The 21,061-nt window shown below is 47.5% G+C and overlaps 1 protein-coding gene and 1 pseudogene across 1 annotated transcript; both read right to left on the bottom strand.

Moving 5' to 3' along the window:
* Positions 1 to 8,418: 8,418 nt before the first annotated feature.
* On the bottom strand, positions 8,419 to 11,356 carry LOC125507475 (uncharacterized; annotated as a pseudogene).
* A 1,717-nt stretch (positions 11,357 to 13,073) lies between these two features.
* LOC125506167 (uncharacterized) lies at positions 13,074 to 13,963 on the bottom strand. The gene has a single exon (XM_048671029.2). The coding sequence runs from the start codon at positions 13,888 to 13,890 to the stop codon at positions 13,423 to 13,425; it is 468 nt and encodes a 155-aa protein (XP_048526986.2). The 5' UTR covers positions 13,891 to 13,963; the 3' UTR covers positions 13,074 to 13,422.
* Between the last annotated feature and the right edge of the window lie 7,098 nt (positions 13,964 to 21,061).

Genomic DNA, 21,061 nt, shown 5'->3' on the forward strand with positions numbered 1-21,061 from the left:
GCTTGAAATCGAGCACACATGCAAACACTAAGCATAATATCTGGCCTAGATGCACATAGATAAAGCAAAGAACCAATCATGGAGTGGTATACCTTTTGATCGAACTCTTTACCATTGTCGTCAGGACCTAGATGATGCTTGGCTGGCATTGGCGTCGTGAAGCCTTTGCAGTCTTGCATACCGAACTTCTTAAGGCAATCTTTGAGATACTTCTCTTGAGCTATGAAGATACCGTTGCGTTGCTGTCGTATTTGAAGACCGAGGAAAAACTTCAGCTCTCCCATCATGGATATCTCATATTGCTCTTGCATCATATATCCAAACACTTCATTGTACTTCTGATTGGTGCAGCCGAAGACAATGTCATCCACATATATTTGGCACACAAACAGTTCACCATCATATGTCTTCGTGAAGAGAGTGGGGTCGAGGGAACCAGGTATGAAGCCTTTGCTCTTCAAGAAGTATTTGAGTGTGTCATACCAGGCCCGAGGGGCTTGTTTGAGGCCATACAGTGCCTTGTTGAGCTTGTATACCATATCAGGATGTTTTGGATCTTCAAAGCCAGGTGGTTGTGCAACATACACTTCTTCTTCAATCTTCCATTGAGAAAGGCGCTCTTCACATCCATTTGATAAAGACGTATGTTGTGATGATTTGCATAGGCCAGCAGTATGCGTATGGCTTCAAGTCTAGCCACAGGAGCAAATGTTTCATCGAAGTCAATGCCTTCCACTTGAGTATATCCTTGAGCAACTAGACGAGCTTTGTTTTTGACAACTTGACCATGCTCATCTTGCTTGTTGCGGTATATCCATTTTGTGCCTATTATTTTGTGCTTCCGAGGATCAGGACGCTTAACCAATTCCCATACATTATTCAGCTCAAACTGTTGAAGCTCTTCTTGCATAGCTTGAATCCATTCAAGTTCCATGAAGGCTTCTTCCACTTTCTTGGGTTCTGTTATTGAGACGAATGCGAAGTGCCCACAGAAATTTGCCAGCTGGGTTGCCCTTGATCGAGTGAGCGGACCAGGTGCATTGATGCTGTCAATTATTCTCTCAATCTGCACTTCATTGGCAACACGAGGGTGTACAGGGCGAAGACTTTGCTCTTGCTGATCATTGTCGTTGTTGGAGGGATTGTCTTCAGGTTGAGCATTGTCTTCAGGTTGATCTGGTGCGGAGATGATGAGTTCCTCTTCAGGATGAGCTTCAGAAGGTATGATTTCTCCAGTTCCCATTAGCTTGATTGATTCACTGGATGGAACTTCATCTAGCACATTTGACAAGTGCTCTCTTTGTGAACCGTTAGTCTCATCGAACCGCACATCCACGGTTTCAACCACTTTATAATGAAAGAGGTTGAAGACTCTGTAGGAGTGCGAATCCTTTCCATATCCAAGCATAAAACCCTCATGTGCTTTTGGGGCAAACTTTGAAGTGTGACGTGGGTCCTTGATCCAGCACCTCGCGCCAAATACTCTGAAGTAACTGACATTTGGCTTCTTGCCAGTGAGGAGCTCATACGATGTCTTGTTCAGAAGCTTGTGAAGATAAACACGATTGATTGTATGGCATGCAGTATCAATGGCTTCCGGCCAGAATTTTCTTGGGGTCTTGTATTCATCTAGCATTGTTCTGTCCATCTCAATGAGTGTTCTGTTCTTGCGTTCGACGACGCCATTCTGCTGTGGCATGTACGGGGCCGAGAATTATGTGTGATGCCCAAGGTATCAAGATATGTATCAAGGCCAGTGTTCTTGAATTCAGTGCCATTGTCACTTCTGATGTGCTTTATCTTGGCGCCATAGTTGTTCATTGCTCGATTGGCGAAGCGTCTGAAGACATCCTGCACTTCAGTCTTGTAAAGGATTATATGCACCCAAGTGTATCTAGAATAATCATCAACAATGACGAAGCAATAGAGACAAGCAGTAGTAGTAAGAGTTGAGTAATGAGTGGGACCAAAAAGATCCATGCGAAGCAGCTCGAAGGGTCGAGTCGTAGTCATGATTGTCTTCGAGGGATGCTGGGCCCTCGTCATCTTTCCTGCTTCACAGGCACCGCATAAGTGATCTTTCTTGAACTTGACACCCTCTATGCCTATGACATGCTTCTTCTTTGCAAGGGTGTGGAGGTTCCTTATGCCAGCATGCCCAAGCCTCCGATGCCAGAGCCAGCATTCTGAAGCTTTTGCTAGAAGACATACGACAAGCTGTGGTCCTACTGAGAAATCTACCACATACAAATCATCTTTCCGATACCCTTCAAACAATAGAGACTTGTCAGATTCCATTAGGGCAGCGATATTTTCCAAATATTACGATCATGTTCAAATCGCAAAGCATTGAGACAAACATTAAGTTGAAGCCAAGGGATTCAACAAGCATGACTTTGTCCATGTGTTGATCCTTTGAGATTGCAACTCTACCTAGACCCAATACCTTACTTTTACCAGTATCAGCAAATGTGATGTGGCTCTTGTCGGATGGACGTAAGGTTGAGTCCATAAGAAGGCTTCTTTTGCCAGTCATGTGATTTGTACACCCACTATCAATAATCCATTCTGAAGACGCTGGTGTCGTACCCTACAGTGTAGTTAGGGGGATAGGCTTCACGAAGAGAATTGTGAAGCAAAAACATTTAACGAACCAGTGGGTTATGAAAGCTTAGATCCAGATTAGGACTAATAGGGAGAGTAGCATGCGATTCAGGAACGAAGTACATAGTAATGCCATTCGGGCATTTGATCTTGCCCTACAAGATGTTTAAGGTCCCCAGCAATAGCGTCAGACGATTTTGGTTTTCTACTGGAGACCTTTCCCTGCAAAAGAGAGTTAAGCTTTCTTAGCCACCCACATCTTCAAGGGTGGCTTAGAAGCAATGAGTCTAAGTGCAGCATCTGAGAATTTTGGCTTTGGAGCCCTAGCAAACAGTCTTGCAGGCGGACAATAATACTCATAAGAATAAGCAGAATAGTTCTTGGTCTTATGAACATGGCAGTTCGATGAACAACGCTCATATTCATAGGCCTGAGTATGGTTTCCCTGCAAAACATTTGCGTTAGTGCGACTAAGATGAGTCCTCTGTCTGTATGAAGCCTTTGGGCCGTATGAAGCCTGTGGTCTGGGGTTAGTCTTCTTCATCTGTGGTGTCATGACGACATTCACAGGAAGATTTTCCAAACACCTTTTGGGCACCCAGATCTTCTTCATAGGCGGTCCATACCTGCAGTTAGTACCAATGTACCTGGCAAACACTTCACCATTCTAATTCTTAAACAGTTTATAGTTTGCATCAAAGGATTCATCAATGATAATGGGGTTAGCACAAGTGAAGCCAGATAGATTGGATGGATCTGCTGAAGGTTCCTTTGCAGCAACCCATGTGGTTTTGGGGTACTGCTCAGGTTTCCAGTAAGAGCCATCAGCATTCATTTTCCTTATGAACCCAACACCCTCTTTCCTTGGGGTTCGGCTCAGAATCTGCTTTTTGAGGACATCACATAGTGTCTGATGCCCTTTAAGTCTTTTGTACATCCCTGTTTCAAGCAATGTCTTCAACCTAGCATTCTCATCAGCAATAGCAGTGGTATCCTCGGCAGAGGGGTTAGTTACCACATCAGCAGTTGAAGATATTGCAACAGTAGCAGCAGTAGAACATTCAGCAACAGAAGTAGCATTATCACGCTCAATGAATTTAAGACATGGTGGTTCAAATCCTTCCTGAGCGGAACTGATCTGTTCGGTGCGAAGTGACTCATTTTCCTTTTGAAGATCTTCATGAGCCGCTCTCAATTTCTCAAGATCTTGCTTCCTTTGAAGATAATCATAGGAAAGCTTTTCATGAGTTGTTGAGAGCGTTTCATGACGACTTTCAAGTTCCTCATACTTAACGTGAAGATTTTTTATGTCTTCAATTAAGGATTCAGATCAAGTCATTTCAGCGCCCAACAGATCATCGCTTTTGTCTAACAGTTTTTGAATATGTTCCATGGCTTTCTGTTGTTCAGTTGCAATTTTAGCCAGTGTTTTGTAGCTGGGTCTTGAATCACAATCAGAGTCATCGTCACTAGATGTTTGATAGTGAGTAGTGCGTGTGTTTACCTTGGCACCGTGTGCCATGAAGCAGTAGGTAGGAGCAGAGTCGTCCTTGTCATTTGCATCGGCGTCGGTGGTGAAGTCATTGTCTTCAGTGTTGAAGATGGACCTGGCAACGTATGCTGTAGCTAGACTTGCAACACCAGAATCGGACTCCTCCTCAGACTCCACCTCCGCCTCCTCAGACGCGGACTCCTCCTCTGAATCCATTTCCTTGCCAACAAACGCACGTGCCTTGCCAGATGAGCTCTTCTTGTGTGATGAAGACTTTGAGGAAGACTTGGAAGAAGACTTTGAGTATTTCTTATTCTTCTTGTCATCAGAGTCATATTCCTTGCTCTTCTTCTTCTTTCTGTTCTCATTGTCCCACTGCGGACACTCAGAGATGAAGTGGCCAGTTTTCTTGCACTTGTGACATGTTTTCTTCTTGTAGTCATGAGCAGAAGCTTCATCATTCCTTGAGCTTGATTGTGAAGACTTTCTGAAGCCTTTCTTCTTGGTGAATCTTTGGAACTTCTTTACAAGCATAGCAAGTTCCTTTCCAATGTCTTCAGGATCGTCAGAACTGCTGTCAGATTCTTCTTCAGATGAGGAGACAGCTTTTGCCTTCAGGGCACGAGTTCGCCCATAGTTTGGACCGTAGATATCTCTTTTCTCAGAAAGCTGAAACTCATGTGTGTTGAGCCTGTCAAGTATGTCCGACGGATTGAGTGTCTTGAAATCAGGTCGTTCTTAAATCATCAGGGCTAGGGTGTCAAACAAACTGTCAAGTGATCTCAGTAGTGTCTTGACGACTTCATGCTTGGTGATCTCAGTGGCGCCGAGGGCTTGAAGCTCATTTGTGATGTCAGTGAGTCGGTCAAATGTGAGCTGGACATTCTCATTGTTATTACGCTTGAAGCGGTTGAAGAGGTTGCGAAGAACGCTGATTCTCTGATCTCTCTGGGTTGAGACGCCTTCGTTGACCTTGGAGAGCCAGTCCCAGACCAGCTTAGATGTTTCCAAAGCGCTCACACGGCCATACTGTCCTTTGGTCAGATGACCACAGATAATGTTCTTGGCAGTAGAGTCCAGTTGAACGAACTTCTTGACATCAGCAGCAGTGACACCTTCTCCAGCCTTGGGAACGCCGTTCTTGACGACATACCATAGGTCGACGTCAATGGCTTCAAGATGCATGCGCATCTTATTCTTCCAGTAGGGATATTCAGTTCCATCGAAGACGGGGCACGCAACGGAGACTTTAATTATCCCTGCAGTCGACATAGCTAAAACTCCAGGTGGTTAAACCGAATCACACAGAACAAGGGAGCACCTTGCTCTGATACCAATTGAAAGTGCGTTATATCGACTAGAGGGGGGGTGAATAGGCGATTTTTATGAAAGTCTTCAAAACATGGAAGTTTCGAAGACAAACGATAGAAATAAACCTATTACCATGCAGCGGAAGTTAGACTACATTAGATAAACCATAGTCATGTATTCAATGAAGTGAAAGGACAATGACTAATAGTAGCTAGGTAGTAAGGATCAGGCAGGAAGATATTAAGAAGTCAAACGGATCACACAGTCACTCAGTGAAGACAAAAGATAGAGCAAACATACAATGACTTCACACAGAGTAACAGTAAATAAAGAGAAGGGAAGGATGAAACCAGTGACTCGTTGAAGACAAAGATTTGTTGGACCAGTTCCATTTGCTGTGACAATTGTACGTCTGGTTAGGGCGGCTAGGTATTTAAACCAAAGGACACACAGTCCCGGACACCCAGTCCTGAACACGCAGCTCAGGACACCCAGTCCTCACCGTATCCCCCTTGAGCTAAGGTCACACAGACCTCGCCCAATCACTCTGGTAAGTCTTCAAGGTAGACTCCCAAACCTTCACAGACTTCATTCACCGGCAATCCACAATGTCTCTTGGATGCTCAGAACGCGACGCCTAACCGGCTGGAGGATGCACAGTCCTCAAGTGTAATAAGTCTTCAGATCACTCAGACAAGAAGACTTAAGTGATGCCTAATTCTCTTTGGCTCTGGGTGGTTAGGGCTTTATCCTCGCAAGGAATTCTCTCTCAAAGGCTTCGAGGTGGGTTGCTCTCAAACGACAAAAGCCGTACTCTGAATCTGAGCAGCCAACCGTTTATGGTTGTAGGGGGTGGGCTATTTATAGCCACTAGGCAACCCGACCTGATTTGTCCGAAATGACCCTGGGTCACTAAAGAACTGACACGTGTTCCAACGGTCAGATTTTAAACTCACACGGCAACTTTACTTGGGCTACAAGCAAAGCTGACTTGTCCGACTCTGGACAAGATTTGCTCTCATAGTCTTCACTCGAAGACATAGGTTTTTGTTTAAGCATCACTTCAGTCATTCTGACTGGTTCTCTTGGACCCCACTTAACAGTACGGTGGTTCCTATGACTCAACACAGAAGAAAAAGAACTACGAAAGATCTAAGTCTTCGAGCTCCATAGGCTTCATGCGGTGTCTTCTCTTGTCATAGTCTTCAATGTGAATATCTTCATATACCACCTTTGACATCAATGTCTTCATACATTTTTAGGGGTCATCTTTGGTAGGAAAACCGAATCAATGAGGACTTCTACCTGTGTTATCCTGCAATTCTCACAAACACATTAGTCCCTCAACTAGGTTTGTCGTTAATACTCCAAAACCAACTAGGGGTGGCACTAGATGCACTTACAGAGCGGCGCTTGTCCGCCGAGTCCTTCATTTGCTGGCGCGCGCGCAGCAAGTGTTGTCGAATGAGCGCTACCATTTGCGCCCTGTCTTGGAGCCAATCCGCCAGGTCCGGTGACGCGCACGCCACAGGGTCAATGATGCCGAAGTGTCTTGGCGCATGTCCGTAGAGGACCTCGAAGGGAGTGGTGCCCAGCGCGGAGTGCGGCGAGGTGTTGTACCAGAATTCTGCGAGAGGCAGCCAGGTGTACCACTTGGTTGGCGTAGCATTGACGAAACAACGCAGGAAGGTCTCCATGCATTGATTCACGCGCTCCGTCTGCCCGTCCGTCTGCGGGTGTCGTGCGGTACTCATGCGCAGCTTGGTATGAGTTAACCGGAACAGCTCCTTCCACAAGACGCTAGTGAAGATCGGGTCGCGATCTGATACGATCGACTCCGGCAGCCCATGCAATTTGTAGATGTTAGCCACGAAAGCTTGAGCAACTTGGAAGGCTGTGAATGGATGTGACATGGCGACGAAATGGGCGTACCGTGAAAATTTGTCAACGACCACGAGAATGGAGTTGTATCCTGATGACCGAGGCAACCCATCAACGAAATCCAATGACACCATCTGCCAAGCTTGAGTGGGAACCGGTAGTGGCTCGAGGAGACCTGGGTACCGAACGCGCTCAGGCTTCGCTTGTTTGCAGGTCTGGCATGCGTCCACAAAGATCTTGATGTGGTGCTTGAGTCCCGGCCATGTAAACAGTCGCCGCACTCTGCGGTACGTGGCGTTGAAACCCGAGTGACCACCGATCGCTCCGGTGTGGAGGGCCTCGAGAATCTGCTTCTGTAACGCCACATTGTCGCCCAACCAAACCCGACCGTGCTGCTTGATAACCCCCTGGCTGAGTTGAAAACCATCCTGCTTTCCTGGCACTGTGGCCAGCCGAGCGAGCAAACGTTGCGTTGCCGGATCTTCAGCATAGCCTTTTTGCACATCCTCCAGCCAGGCCGGTACTGCTGATGTAATGGTGGCGAGGTCCCCCTGTGGAACAGGCGGTCGGCGCGATAAGGCATCAGCGGCACGGTTATCCACTCCTTTTTTGTAGATGATGTGATAGCGGAGCCCGAGCAGCTTGGCCATGATCTTCTGCTGCCATGGTGTCGCTAGTCGCTGGTCCTCCAAGTGAATGAGACCGCGCTGGTCTGTGTGTACTATGAATTCGTCATTCTGGAGATACACACGCTAGTGGTCTACCGCCAAGAGAATGGCCAGGCCTTCCTTTTCATAGGTGGAGAGCATGCGATTGCGCGGTCCCAATGCGCGACTGAGGAAGCCAATTGGGTGCTTCTCTTGTGAGAGAACTGCACCAATTCCTTGGTCACAAGCATCAGTTTCCAGCTCAAATGTTTTAGTGAAATCCGGCAGGGCGAGTACCGGGGCTGTGACCAGAGCCTGTTGGAGTTCTCTGAATGATGCCTCTTCGAGTTGAGTCCACCTGAACACCACATTCTTCTTCAAGAGATCTGTGAGGGGGCGACTGATGATTGCAAAACCTCGGACGAACCTCCGATAATAGCCCGCAAGGCCCAAGAAACCGCGCACCTCTTTCACACAAGTGGGTTATGGCCAAGTCTGAACCGCGCTGATGTTTCTGTTATCCGTCCGCACACCTTCCCCGCTGATTTCATGTCCCAGATATAAGAGCCTGGGGCAAGCAAAGAAGCATTTGCTTCGCTTGAGCTTGAACTGATGCTCCTGGAGACGCTGGAACACTTGGCGCAGTAGGGTCACATGTGTCTTCTTGTCTTTGCTGTGCACTAAGATATCATCGATGAACACGAGGACTCCATGGCGCAGTAAGGGTGACAGTACCATGTGCATCCCACCCTGAAAAGTAGCTGGTCCTCCCGTCAAGCCGTATGACAGCACCTTGAACTCGAAATGCCCATGATGTGTTTTGAAGGCTGTTTTGTGGGCATCTTCCGGTTTCATGCGAATCTGATGATAGCCAGAGCGCAAGTCGAGAGTGGTGAACCAGCATGACCCTGCCAGCTCGTCGAGAAGTTCTTCAATCACTGGTAAGGGAAACCTATTTTTGATTGTGTTTGCGTTGAGGTGCCGGTAATCAATGCAGAATCGCCAAGTCAAGTCTTTCTTCTGCACCAATAGGACCGGTGACGCAAACGGACTGGAGCTTGGCTGAATTATCCCTTGAGCTAACATCTCAGTGACTTGCCGTTCCACCTCATCTTTTTGGGCCGGGCTGTGCCGATAGGGTCGTATGTTGACTGGTCGAGCTCCCCGCACCAAAGGAATGGAATGATCAAACGAGCGTTGTGGTGGCAGCCCTTTGGGTTCCTCGAACAGTGTGGCATACTGTTTCAAGAGTTCCGCCACTTCCGGAGGAATTGGAGGATCATTCGTGTCTTCTGCCACCGTACACAGTTTGACCACTCTGGCCACCGCTGTCTGTTGCAGTAATTCGTGTAGTTCCGCTCCCAAGATCATCTGACACTGAGTGATATCTGCTCGAGCCCCATAGAGTTGCACTTCTCATCCATCATGCTGAAACGCCATGGTCTTCTCCAGCCAGTGTACCTTCATTGGGCTATGGTGAGCCAGCCAATCAATCCCAAGAATTACATCATAACTGCCCAGCGGAAGAACTCTGAGATTGGTGGTGAACTCGACCCCCTGCGAATTCCACTTGCACGCTGGGATCTCTTGGTCAGACTGCAGAATACTGCCATTTGCCACCCGCACCGAGAGAGCACGATGAGCGGGCTTAACTCCTTGGAGATGTGTGGCCAGAGCAGCGCTCACGAAACTGTGGGATGAACCGGAATCCACCAGCATGAGGACCTCTTTGCCTTGCACCCAGCCATGTAAGCGCATGGTTGTTGGCGCTTCCGCACCGCCTACTGCTGCCTGCGAGAGCACGCAACAGTCAGCTTCACTTGGTGTGGACTCTGTGGATGGTGTTGGTTGTGCTGGCCCTTGCAACATCTCGATCAGCTCTTCCACTATATGAAGTTGCACCGTTGGCGCGCAACGATGTTCGCGGCTCCAGCGCTCGCCGCAAGTGAAACAAAGCCCTTTGGCGCGACGGTAGGCCCGAAGGGTGGCCAGCTTGTCGTCGTTTGGTGGAGTACGAGTCGTCTCCGGTGGGCGTGACTCTGATGCAGTACCCCCTTGCCGAGCGATTGCTGATGGTGGTGGGGGTAAGGGCAGGGCCATACGAGGGATTGCCCGGCCCCCTTGAGAGCTTGGCGGCAGCGCGGGGTGGCGCCTCTCGTCCCGCCGAAGAGCCTCCACGACTTCTTCCTGCAAACACGCGAGATCCACAGCAGTATCCAATGTTTGGGGTCGATGTAAAACAACTGCAACACGTATATCACGTTGCAATCCATCCATGAATTGGGTGACAAAAATGCAGGATCCCAAGAGCTATGATGAGCTAATAGGTTATGCATCAACTGAGTGAATTGCTCTGCGTATTTTGTGACAGTGCCTGTTTGTCGCAAGCAATTGAACTGGCGCAACAAATTCTGAAACTCTTCCCTACCAAACTGTGCACAAATAACAGATGCAAACTCCCCCCACTCCTGGTAATGCAAATGAGCTTGCGACGACTGCAGCCATGACAGTGCGTTGTCGGTGAAATACATTGCCGCACAACTAACCCATGTGTCCGCACTCAAGGTGCACACCCGAAAGTATGCCTCACATTTGAGACGCCAGGCACGCGGATTGGATCCATCGAACAATGGAAAATCAAACCGCGGTGGTGGTGGCAATCTAAAGTACCCACGATCCCCAGCAAATGACTGCTCGCCATGGTGATAGAAGTCGGACGTACCAGTGGCCGGAGGTAATCGCGGGGTGCGGATCTCCCCTGACGATTTCCCCCGAAGATCAGTGAAAACGCCGTGGCCATCGGGCCCGTGACTGGTGTCACCACGATCTTAGATGTCGACGGCGCGCAGATGAGGTGCGTCGGCCGTCGGTGGTGGCAATCGGGGCCGCGATCCATCCGCGATGAGAGGGAGGAGCGGCGGAAGCTCGCTGAGCCGCGGAAGAGGAGGTGGTGGAGCAGTCGCCGTGGCCCTGTCCACCGGCGGTGGGAGCGTGGCCTTGTCGATCTGAGTCCGCAAGTGACCCACCTCCGATCGGATCTCCTCCACAGACTGCTCGATCTGGGGCCGCCATCCTTGCAGCTCGTGGACGACGGGGTGGATGTCCTCGATCTTGGTTGTGAGGGCCGCAATTGCCGCGGTCAGATCCGCGATCACCTTGGTGTGCTCCTCCATCGTCATAGCCTTGCCCCTTCTTGTCTGGATGATGGATGGAAATCTCCCCACCAGATTGGGAAGGGTGGAGAAAAAAAATTGGCTGGATCTGGTGGCTCTGATTACCAATTGTTAAGGTCCCGCTATCACTTCACTCGAATTCATCAAGAGATACAGGATTTTGAGTAGCAGAATCAGGGTTCTAGAGGAAGGAAATGGGGATAAGAGGAGGAGTCGCCGCCGTCCAGTGTCTAGTTTCTCCACACCCCGCACCCAGGGAGAAGGCGCAGTACTTAACCCTTCCTGCCGGTGTTCCATTCTGGACCTGTATAGCGTTTGTTGGGCTGGGCCTGGCGACGCGGTCGTTCCAGCCCAGTCGCCTTGGTCGTGGCGGTGTCATCCTGGTCTTCTGCTGTTGGGGCCTGAGAGCCATGGGCCGTAACAGAAGACGCCGGCGCCGTTGTTGCCCAAGCCCCCGCCGTAGCGGCCGCCCACGGCCGGCATGCCCGGAAGGTCCCCCATGCTCCCACGCCGGCACGCCCACGAACAGGTTCTTCCTGCGCCCTCTCCCCCTGCACCGGCGCCGCTCTCTGAGGCAGCAGCGGCCGGAAGCGAGGCCTCCCCCGCGACGCCAGCTGCATCAGGCACGGTCCTGGCAGCTGCAACGGCGTGTGCCACCAGCGCGAGGCAGAGAAGGACAAGAAAGGCTGCAGTGCGAGAGCACTTCCTGGCCATGGCGTCGCTCTCTAGCTAGCCAAAGCCAACTGCATATATCAGTTCTACTCGCTCTCTTGTGTTGTGCGCGTGAGATCGTTGCTATCGGTGCACTTACGGTGTAGTAGAGTGACTCGTTTTTTTTTCTTTTTGTGTTTTCTTTTATTGCAAAATCAGTGTTTACAAGAGTAGAAAAGCACAGGCAAGTCCTTGAAGTATTCTTCTGCATCCCGTGGCGCTGTGCCATGAGCAACGCTTGTTGCCGACTCCGGGCTTTCTGCCTTAATGAAGCAACCTTGTTGAAACCCACAAGCTTGTAGGAGCAATGACAATGAAGTCGTTGATGTAGACCAGATGACACCGACGATCGCGACAACAAATTTCGTACTATTCCCGACCGACAGTCACTCGCTATTCACGTGCTTTCCCAACAAACAAGAAGTTTTCTCAAGCCACGGGCGGTCGGCCCCAAGAAGAGCGACACGGGGGTTGGGGGGGGGGGGGGGGGGGAGGATAAGGCGCCACCTAGGGCAACTCGGGTTTTCGGTAGCTGTACGCTTAGCTCATCCGGTTGTGGCCTGACTACGAGATATGCGCGGTTCCAATCGGGGTAATGACACGCCGGGAGGTCCTGCTGGACTAGTTTTATCTGAGGCGAAGGGGTTGTACACCGGACTCCTACGATGCTTCGGGCTATCCCTAATCCCTATGTTGAGGTTTTCAATGTAGGCATTGTGATAATTTTATAATTGGACGAGTTGGAGCACCCCTGCTATTTACCGGCACACAAAATCCCTTTACTCCAGCAGGCCTGTAGTAGAGCAACGCGGCTCAGAGCCAGCAGCGTGAATGTTCCTTTTTTTTCTATGAAGGTTTTTCCTTAGGGTTGATTTTTTTTCTTCTGAATATAAAACATGAATGGCAGGCTCGTATGAATGTTGTTTCTTTCGGAACAGAAAACGTGAATGGTAACCCGCAAAGAAAATATATTAATGCTGAGATCAACACGAGTACATTGAAGCCAACTGGATCTCATTCCATAAAGTCCACATACAGGAGGGCAGTTTTTATTATGGTGACTAATTTCAAACTTTGAATTGCTAGAATGAACAGAAACAGGTTCGCTTTCTTCCTTCGGTTTACATATTTTCTATCTTCAGTTAACCCGAGTGTCTTTCCAGATGTTAACACGTAAAGAAAATGCACGCGCCCCACAGGAAATGAACTCGAGTGTGGAACAACGCGCGAGCACCGACTTAGAACATACAAGGAGAATCAAAGATGAGATACCATTAGCTAGCTCTTCTATGACGATAGATAGTTACTCCTAGATACAACTTCACACGACCAATCAAACACAAACACAACCATCACAAACACTGACTTTTAGCTACGGACAAACTCCAACGTCTCCCACTGTACTCCTCCAGCAGCTCGCACACACACCTGGAGACTAAGTACTACTGCGCATATATGTTGCGCCATTCATTTGGAAATACCTAGCTACACGCAGCTACGCAGGCAAAGCTAGCGCGATCCACCATAGACCACTGCCGAGGATGGTCACGTACATGTATGCATGGCCCAGAGTGCCCTAGCTAGCTCGGCCACAACGGCGTACTCAAGGCGTGACACCGCCGGTGCCTCCGCCGCCGTACACGCCTCCGAGCCCGCCAAACGGGGCACCGCCCCCGCGGAAGCCTCCGAAGGGGATACCGCCGGCACCCCTGACGCTTCGCAGGAGACTGACACTCCGCACGCCACCCAAGACGCCGCCGAGCGGGCCCGTGATACCGGTGGAGACGCCGGCTCCGTTGTTGCCGAAGCCCCCGCCGTAGCCACCGCCGACGGCCGGGAGGCCCGGCAGGTTCCCCATGCCTCCCATGCCCACGAACAGGTTCTTCGCGTCCGCTGCGCCCACTCCTCCTGCACCGGCTCCGCTCTCTGTGGCGGCCGGAAGCGAGGCCTGCGTCGCGACGCCAGCTGCAGCAGGCACGGTCCTGGCAGCTGCCACACCGTGTGCCGCCAGCGCGAGGCAGAGCAGGGCAAGGGAGGCTGCAGTGCGAGAGCACTTCCTGTTCCTGGTCATGGCTCCACTCTCTATAGCTAGCCAACTACAAATTTCAGTTTTACTCGCTCTGTCTTGTGCTGTGCGCGTGAGATCGTTGCTATCGGTGCACTTGCGGTGTAGTGGAGCTAGCTGTTTTAATAGGCGGAGGAGAAGTCGAGGAGTAGGACGGAGAGACCGGGGCAGGTGGCGAGGGTGTAACGTGGGGTGCAGTGAATGTTTGGTCAGGAATTGGGAGGATGGGTAAATTTCGGTGGAGGGAGAGATAGGCGAGGCGACGAAACGGGGCGGTGAGAGCATGGTTAATAGAAGCGCCGGCTACTGGCTGTATACGAGCTCCATGTCAGCAGTAGCCTTCATAAAAGAAATCTCGTGCAATAAGACTGGCTCTATACGAGCTGATGGATAGTTAAAGTAATCAATGTTTGCATGCATGCAAAACGCTATTCATTGGACAGTGGGACGCTGGGAATAGAAAACGGCAGCGCTAGCGCTTGCTTCGGGCTGCAAGCAGGCGGAAGTTTCTCGCGTCTTGTGTTGTAGCCGGGCGCTTGACGAAGCGCTCGCTACCTTCTCTCTCCTGTCTTAACTCTCCTCCAGCTCAGAATATTGCTGATGTGAAATCCCTTATAGCCTGCTTAGTAGGATTATTGTACTTGCTCTGATAGGTGAGTGAATATGTTGCCCGTGTTATTTATTTATTTTTTGAGCGAATGCCTGTGTTTTGTAAAGGCCGACCTTTTAATTTCTGGAGTTGAGCGCCTTAAAGCTCAGTTTTGGAAAAGGCCCAAGACCACGATCCGTTGAAGCTGTCCACAAAAGAGAAAAAGACCCCCCGGCCCCCGCGTCCTTCCCGCAGGGGCGACTCGGTTGGCGCCAACCCTAGCCGCCGCCGGGCCCCTCCCCTTCCCCTCTACCTCGTCGCTACCGGAGAGGGTCGCCGGCAAGCCGCGCGGCCGCCGAGGAAGGTGGCGGCGAGGATCTGCCTGCTCCGTCGCGCGCGGGGGGCTCTGGAGCCGAGGCGGCGGCCTCGGGTGGTGGCGCAACGCCGTTCTCAGCCAGCGGCGGCCGCGGGTGCTGGCCGGCTGCCTTGGCCGCTCGGGCGGCAAGGTGGCGGCGGGTGGAGGCTGCTGGACGCCGGGCTGCGGGGGTCCCCGTCCGGATCCGACGCCTTCACCTCCAACGCTTAGATCCCCTTTCAGATCCGGTCTTCGGTCGTCCCTGGCTGATGGCGCCGTGTTTGAAGCTGGGGCTGGGGGCGGTGTAGTGCCCGAAGAAATCCAGGCCGACTCAGCCGGCCACGACGGCGGCGACGCCCGCAGGCGCCGTCCCCTTCATGTAGGCGCCATTTTGGTACTTCCCTCCCCCTTTTGCCTTTCTCCGCTGCTCGTTTCCGGGCGAAAGCCAAAATCCATCTGGATTGGGCGGCAGCGACGCCCGTGGCGCCGTCTCCTTCATGAAGGTGCCGCCTTTGGTGAGTTTTGGGGCGATGGCGAGTCTGCTCCGTTGGTAGGCGTTCGGCGGCTACGTGGTTGGAGGCCGCGTTTAGGCTTCCTCCATTGCAGCTTTGTTATCCACAGTCTCGCGCCGTGCATTTGCTTCTCCTCGTGTGCAGTTCCTCTCAGTGCCAAGGTTCTCCTTGTTGAGCCCGGCGCTGCATGTTGGCGGTGCTCTGGTTTGGTCTTCCCGGTGGCTTCGGTGGCGGTTAATCATCCTAGCTCTAGGGAGAGCGTTTGCATCTTCCGATGGATCGGCGCCTCGAGCCAGGCGAGGGGGCAGGGAGCCCCTTTCGGAGATGGAGAAGGGTGTATCCGTTTTGGCCGCAGCCCATGGAGCTGACAACGTGTTTCTTCCAATCTGCAAGTTGTGTCTCCTCAAGGCCTCCCTGGTGTCACTGAGCGATGGATTGCGATCGATGGAGGGCTTCACTCTCTTCAAGCTGCTCCTGGGCTTTAGTTTTTCTTCATCTTTGCTTGTAGGTTGCGTGAAGCTAGCTAGCTGTTGCAGAGCACCATGTATCTCTTAGCTGTTTTTTTCTGCTCCTGTAAGTGGGTTGATGTTGTAATCCTGGCCGGTTGATGGCTTTGTTAATTCAAAGCCGGGCTCGTCGTGAGCCTTCGTTCTAAAAAAACGGCCCAAGACCCGATCAATTTTTTTGGCGAAAATGGCAAAATAAATTATGCAAAATCTGCGAGTCCTTGAAGTAAATTACACCATGTTTATTCTGCATCCCTCGGCGTGGCGCTGTGAGCATAGTTTGTTGCCGCCTCCGGGCTTCTGTCTTACCGGAGCAACCATGTTGAAATCCATGAGTTTGTAGAAGCAGTGGCAATGTAGTCGTTGATGTAGGCCAGATGGCACCGCCGACTGCGATTTGGAGAAGCTGGCATCAAGAAGGGCCGCACGATACTCCCAACTCTGGCCGAACCAGGGTCTAGAGGGCAAAAACCACAGAAGTTCCTCAACGGAGCTGTATCCGACCGAGCTTCATCGGACGAAGATGAAATTGGAGATCAAAAATCTGTTGCAACGGCATCCCCTCAGCAGGGCACAACGACCGTGGACAAACATAATTACGCTAGGCCAAATGCTCGACATCGACACTATCCTCCGACTCGTTGACACTCAACTCAGGAAGACCATCGACATGAGGAAATCCATGAAACCATTATTCACTTCATCATCATTGCCCCAACTACACAAACGATGAAAAATTAGAGAAACCTACATGAAATGAATTAGGCATACAGGCCTAGGGTTCCCCAATCTCCTTACATCATAGCGGCGGAGTGCAAGGGAACTCGCGGAGGCACTAAAGTCTGGGCGTCGCTTCTCTTCCAAAACCTAGAAAAATGATTTGATTTCAATCTACACACCCAGACATGCTAAAGTGCAATTGGTTTGTCCCACTATCATCATTGTTTGACCCGTGATAGAGTTTAGAGAAAGAAGAAAACCAAGGTAATAGGAGGGGGAGGGTGTTTTCTATACGCCTTCCGTAGTGGGTGAAAGCCCATGAACCGCCCATGGGTAGATATTGGGTTGACCCATTACCTTAGGGTTGGGGGTGGAGGAGAGCGAGTGTGTTTTCCCACCCTTGCAGGGGTTTGGCGAGAAAAACAATTTCTTTTATCTTTCCCCTTTCCTTATTTGAATTTCAATTTTATTATAAAATATTAACATATTCTAGACATTTTTCATGACATCTAAAATTTTGCAGACTAATTTTGAAAGGTACTCTTGTATTTTAAAAAATCCTCATAAAAATAAAAGAGGTGTTCATTAAATATTTAGAAACCACGCCTTTTTAAAAGTTTAAAATTATTTTGTCTATTTAGAAAAGTGTTCGTACAAAAAAATTAAATTCATGCAAATTTGATAAGTTCTTGTACTTAAAAAAATCTTTAATTTTCAAAAGTGTCCACATAGTTGAAAATATGTTCATATTTTTTCGATAGTCATCTGATTTTTAAGAAGTGTTCAAAATTTACAAAATATTCCGGTAATTTTAACTAGTTTTCATGTTTTCAGAAAATTGTTTATGTACTTTTATTAAAAAATTCACACATTTGCAAAATATTCGTGAGTTTGTCAAAAATATTTTATTTCTTTTAGACAAAGATAAAATGATAAATAAGTGGAAGAAAAAAATAACAGAGAACAGAAAAAAATAATGTAAAGGAAAAATAAATAAATAAACCATACAAAGAAAGAGAACTGCAAAGAAAATATGTTGGAAGGAAATCGTGACAACCGGAAGAGAAAAATTGAAAAATAAAAGAGGCAACACAAATAATCAGCCATACTTGTAATCACACAGTAAAAACACCCTAAAAATAAAACAGTTAGGCTAAAACTAGTCGCCTGCTCCAGTGCTCCTGCTGGGCCGCCCACTACATGCTTGTGTGGGTGATTATGTACTATTACCTACAGTGAGTGATATATAACATTTAAAAATGTAATGTAAATTATTATTTGGTGCCATGAAAGGCAATATGAATTTGGCAATCCAGTTGGCATTAGTCTGAACCTTAATTAATTGTCTATCACAAATTACGTTACTATTGAAGATGCACATTTTTTTTAGGAACCCAATGCTCACCTTGACCTGAACACAAATTAGCTAGTTGAATCAGAGTTTGAACCATACAACTTTGGTTACCGGGAAATAAAAGGAAGATTAATTTTCCACATTCAGATACAAATACATGTATAGTATTTGAGATAAACAGAAAGAACTAATACTATTTGATAAATCAACACAAGACATACCCTTACATGCGGATTTACCTAATTTAAAACTATAATATCAATTTTCATACCTTGCAATTTCTAGCAATATGTTGTATGTGCCATAAGGGTCATGTGCATGTGTAGCAATGTGCACGTCATGTACGCTATAATATGACATTATTAAAGATAATGCTGGGAACAGGTACATAATCTCTAAGAAATTGGCTCAAAGTTGATATGAATTAAACACACAAATCATTGCTCAAAGCTACCTACAAAAATGACAATGAATGAACTGCATTCATGTGAGCTAGATTTATGTTCTCACTAAACAATATCTTTCCATGAATACCAATAATTACCAACCATCCATCAAATGATTTTGAAGTAGCTAAGGAGGTGGTTGATGAGGCATATGAATGCCCACATTGGCAATCATACATGCTAGGTATGTATAGGTTGATCATGTGAATAGGATGAACCATCGAGCTTTCAATATTCTTAGCCAAGTCAATTGATCCTCTAGTGAACGAGGATCAATCTCCGATCACTTTTAGATTGCCAGTGGGCCTCATGGGATTATGTGGTATCGGGAATTACACTCAACCTTCATATGAGACGCTGAGCTTCAGCAATAAAGGTCACCTCCTGATATACGAAAGACTTTTACATGAGTGAGTGTGAAAATTACATGACTATTGCACGGGCCAAGGATTAACTTGACCTACGAATGCACACTTTGCTAGTTAATTGGATCGGAGCCTTAATAACTCGACTTAGATTTCGACATATAGGAAGAATAATTTTACAAAGTAAGGTAAAGAAGACATGTATGCATTGAGAAATGAATCACCAACTTCAGCCACTGTGAGATTGTAGTGAATCGTGGCGAGTTTCGAACTTAAGAGCTAATTCACATAATTAAAGTTGCTAATTTAAATTATTCTTCTCTATTATGAAATGTTTTTTTACTACACATGATCCCTCATGCTGCACACTCAACACGTCATCATGTTGTAGTATGAAAGATGGCATGACTTTGTATGTTTTGGTCAAAGCCCAACTTCAGTGGACCTAAAACTCTTCTTGTGGAGTAATTGCAGAGATAACCTGTGTCATATTGGTTTGCGGTTGCTACCAAGACAATCTCTGTATGCCCATAAAAAAATCTTGCGATGCTAATCCATGAAAGCCTATACGAGAAATGTGAAAGAACTCGACTATCGAATGAGGGCGGCCCATGAAAATGCCTGAGTTGCTTACTCACGCCATTGTCCAACATGTTAGATGGAAGACCAGTTTACCAAATTCGAAAGCTTTCTCTACTCTTATTTAACCACGAGTAACCTACATTTAAAATCTCATTTTCCTGGCAATTTGAAAACATGTATCACAAAAATCTTATGATGTCATTTTCAACTAAATGTAATAAATATTATAGTATATAGAGTTCCTCCTTTTAGCCCTAATAAACTTGGCATATTTTACCTTGAATAGTCAAAAAATTGAAGGCTTAGTCAAATTTCATAATGTTTGGTCATTATACAATGGTTTTCATAATGTCACTTTGATTGCATTTAGATGGCATCACAACTTGTTTCCTTTTTTGGGTGACACTGTAGCTAATTATTTTCAAATGAGGGCCATGATATCTACTTAATGTGTGTAGAAGAAATATGGCGCACACAAAAATAGAGTAGTTAATACTAGCAACAAATCAATTATCCGCCGGCTAAAAGAACATCATCTACGTCATGCAAATTAGTGCTCACGTTGCGCTTGCAATGGACATTGCTTCGTGGAAATAGACTGAGGATGGGCTGTCAATCAATGGTGAATGATACGTACATAGAACGCCGACTGAGTCATGCTTGTCTGATTATGCTGCACTTTTACTCTTTACAGGAAAGAGATATAAAAAGTTAAAAAAAGAACATTAAGAAATAGTAAAACTAAGCTAATTATGCCTCCTCACAACGATATGGGGTATTAGATAATCCTATAACCCCGCAGCATTCCATTGGGCCTTATACGTGATTAATGGTGCAGAAGGTGACCACCTGTTGCCTTCCCTACGTCCATTACCGTCCAGTTGTAAAGGACGACAGTTTTTGGCTACTTATAATTCAGTTTCTCCCTTTGTGCAGCATCTACGATGGTAAGGCTACAACGGATGGCGAGTGCCATCCAGACATGCTCCACCATTTATTCAAATGTCTTAGTAAATGTTATGTTTTAACAAAAGTTTTTGCACAATGACACTCCAAAGCTTATGTAGATGGCATTGTCATCCGTTTCAGTTTTGCAATTTATACCTAAAGCTCAACAATGCACCACTATCTATATTGAAGTATTGTACTAAATGTTATTTGCTTTTTTATGATATCAAGATATTCCCATATATTTGTATCTCTTTTTATTAATCACCCAATAGGCACTACAACACGTGCCTTTATGTTCTAGTTGATCTTATAGCCCAAGGACCTGAAAGACTAAAACGGGAAACTGAATCCTGGTTAAGAGTTTAAAGGCCTCTCTCTAAACACCACATAGCATGCATCGTACACAATTTGGGGAATATTGTTATCAGAAATGGTTAGGTTAATTCACTAATTATCGGGTTGTCAACTGGTATGATCTGGTATGTGCATCTTTCCCATTGAAGTGGCGTCAGGAACTTATACCTTTTATTTGTGCATAGTAGATTTTAATTGCGATGATATAACAATTCTACGTGTTTCATGTTCATGTTGTTGCTACCCAGGAAGTGGTGGTACAAAATCGAAAAGGGAATATAATGATCATGGGCGTAAGATCTAGTGGCAGAGTGTTCTAGTAACTTTTCTAAATTCAACTTCAAATTCAATATAAAGAATAAACGTGAACAATTTGATTTTCACTATTATTTGTGTACATTCTCATGTTGATTTATTGATATTAGATTTTTTTTCTTCTTCAG

The sequence above is a fragment of the Triticum urartu genome, chromosome 5A (assembly GCF_056163025.1).
Source record: "Triticum urartu cultivar PI428250 chromosome 5A, HENAU_Tu73, whole genome shotgun sequence".
Lineage (NCBI taxonomy): Eukaryota > Viridiplantae > Streptophyta > Magnoliopsida > Poales > Poaceae > Triticum > Triticum urartu.

Excerpts from the sequence above, each read along its gene's own strand:
- LOC125506167 (XM_048671029.2), bottom strand. The coding sequence starts at position 13,890 with ATGACCAGGAACAGGAAGTGCTCTCGCACTGCAGCCTCCCTTGCCCTG.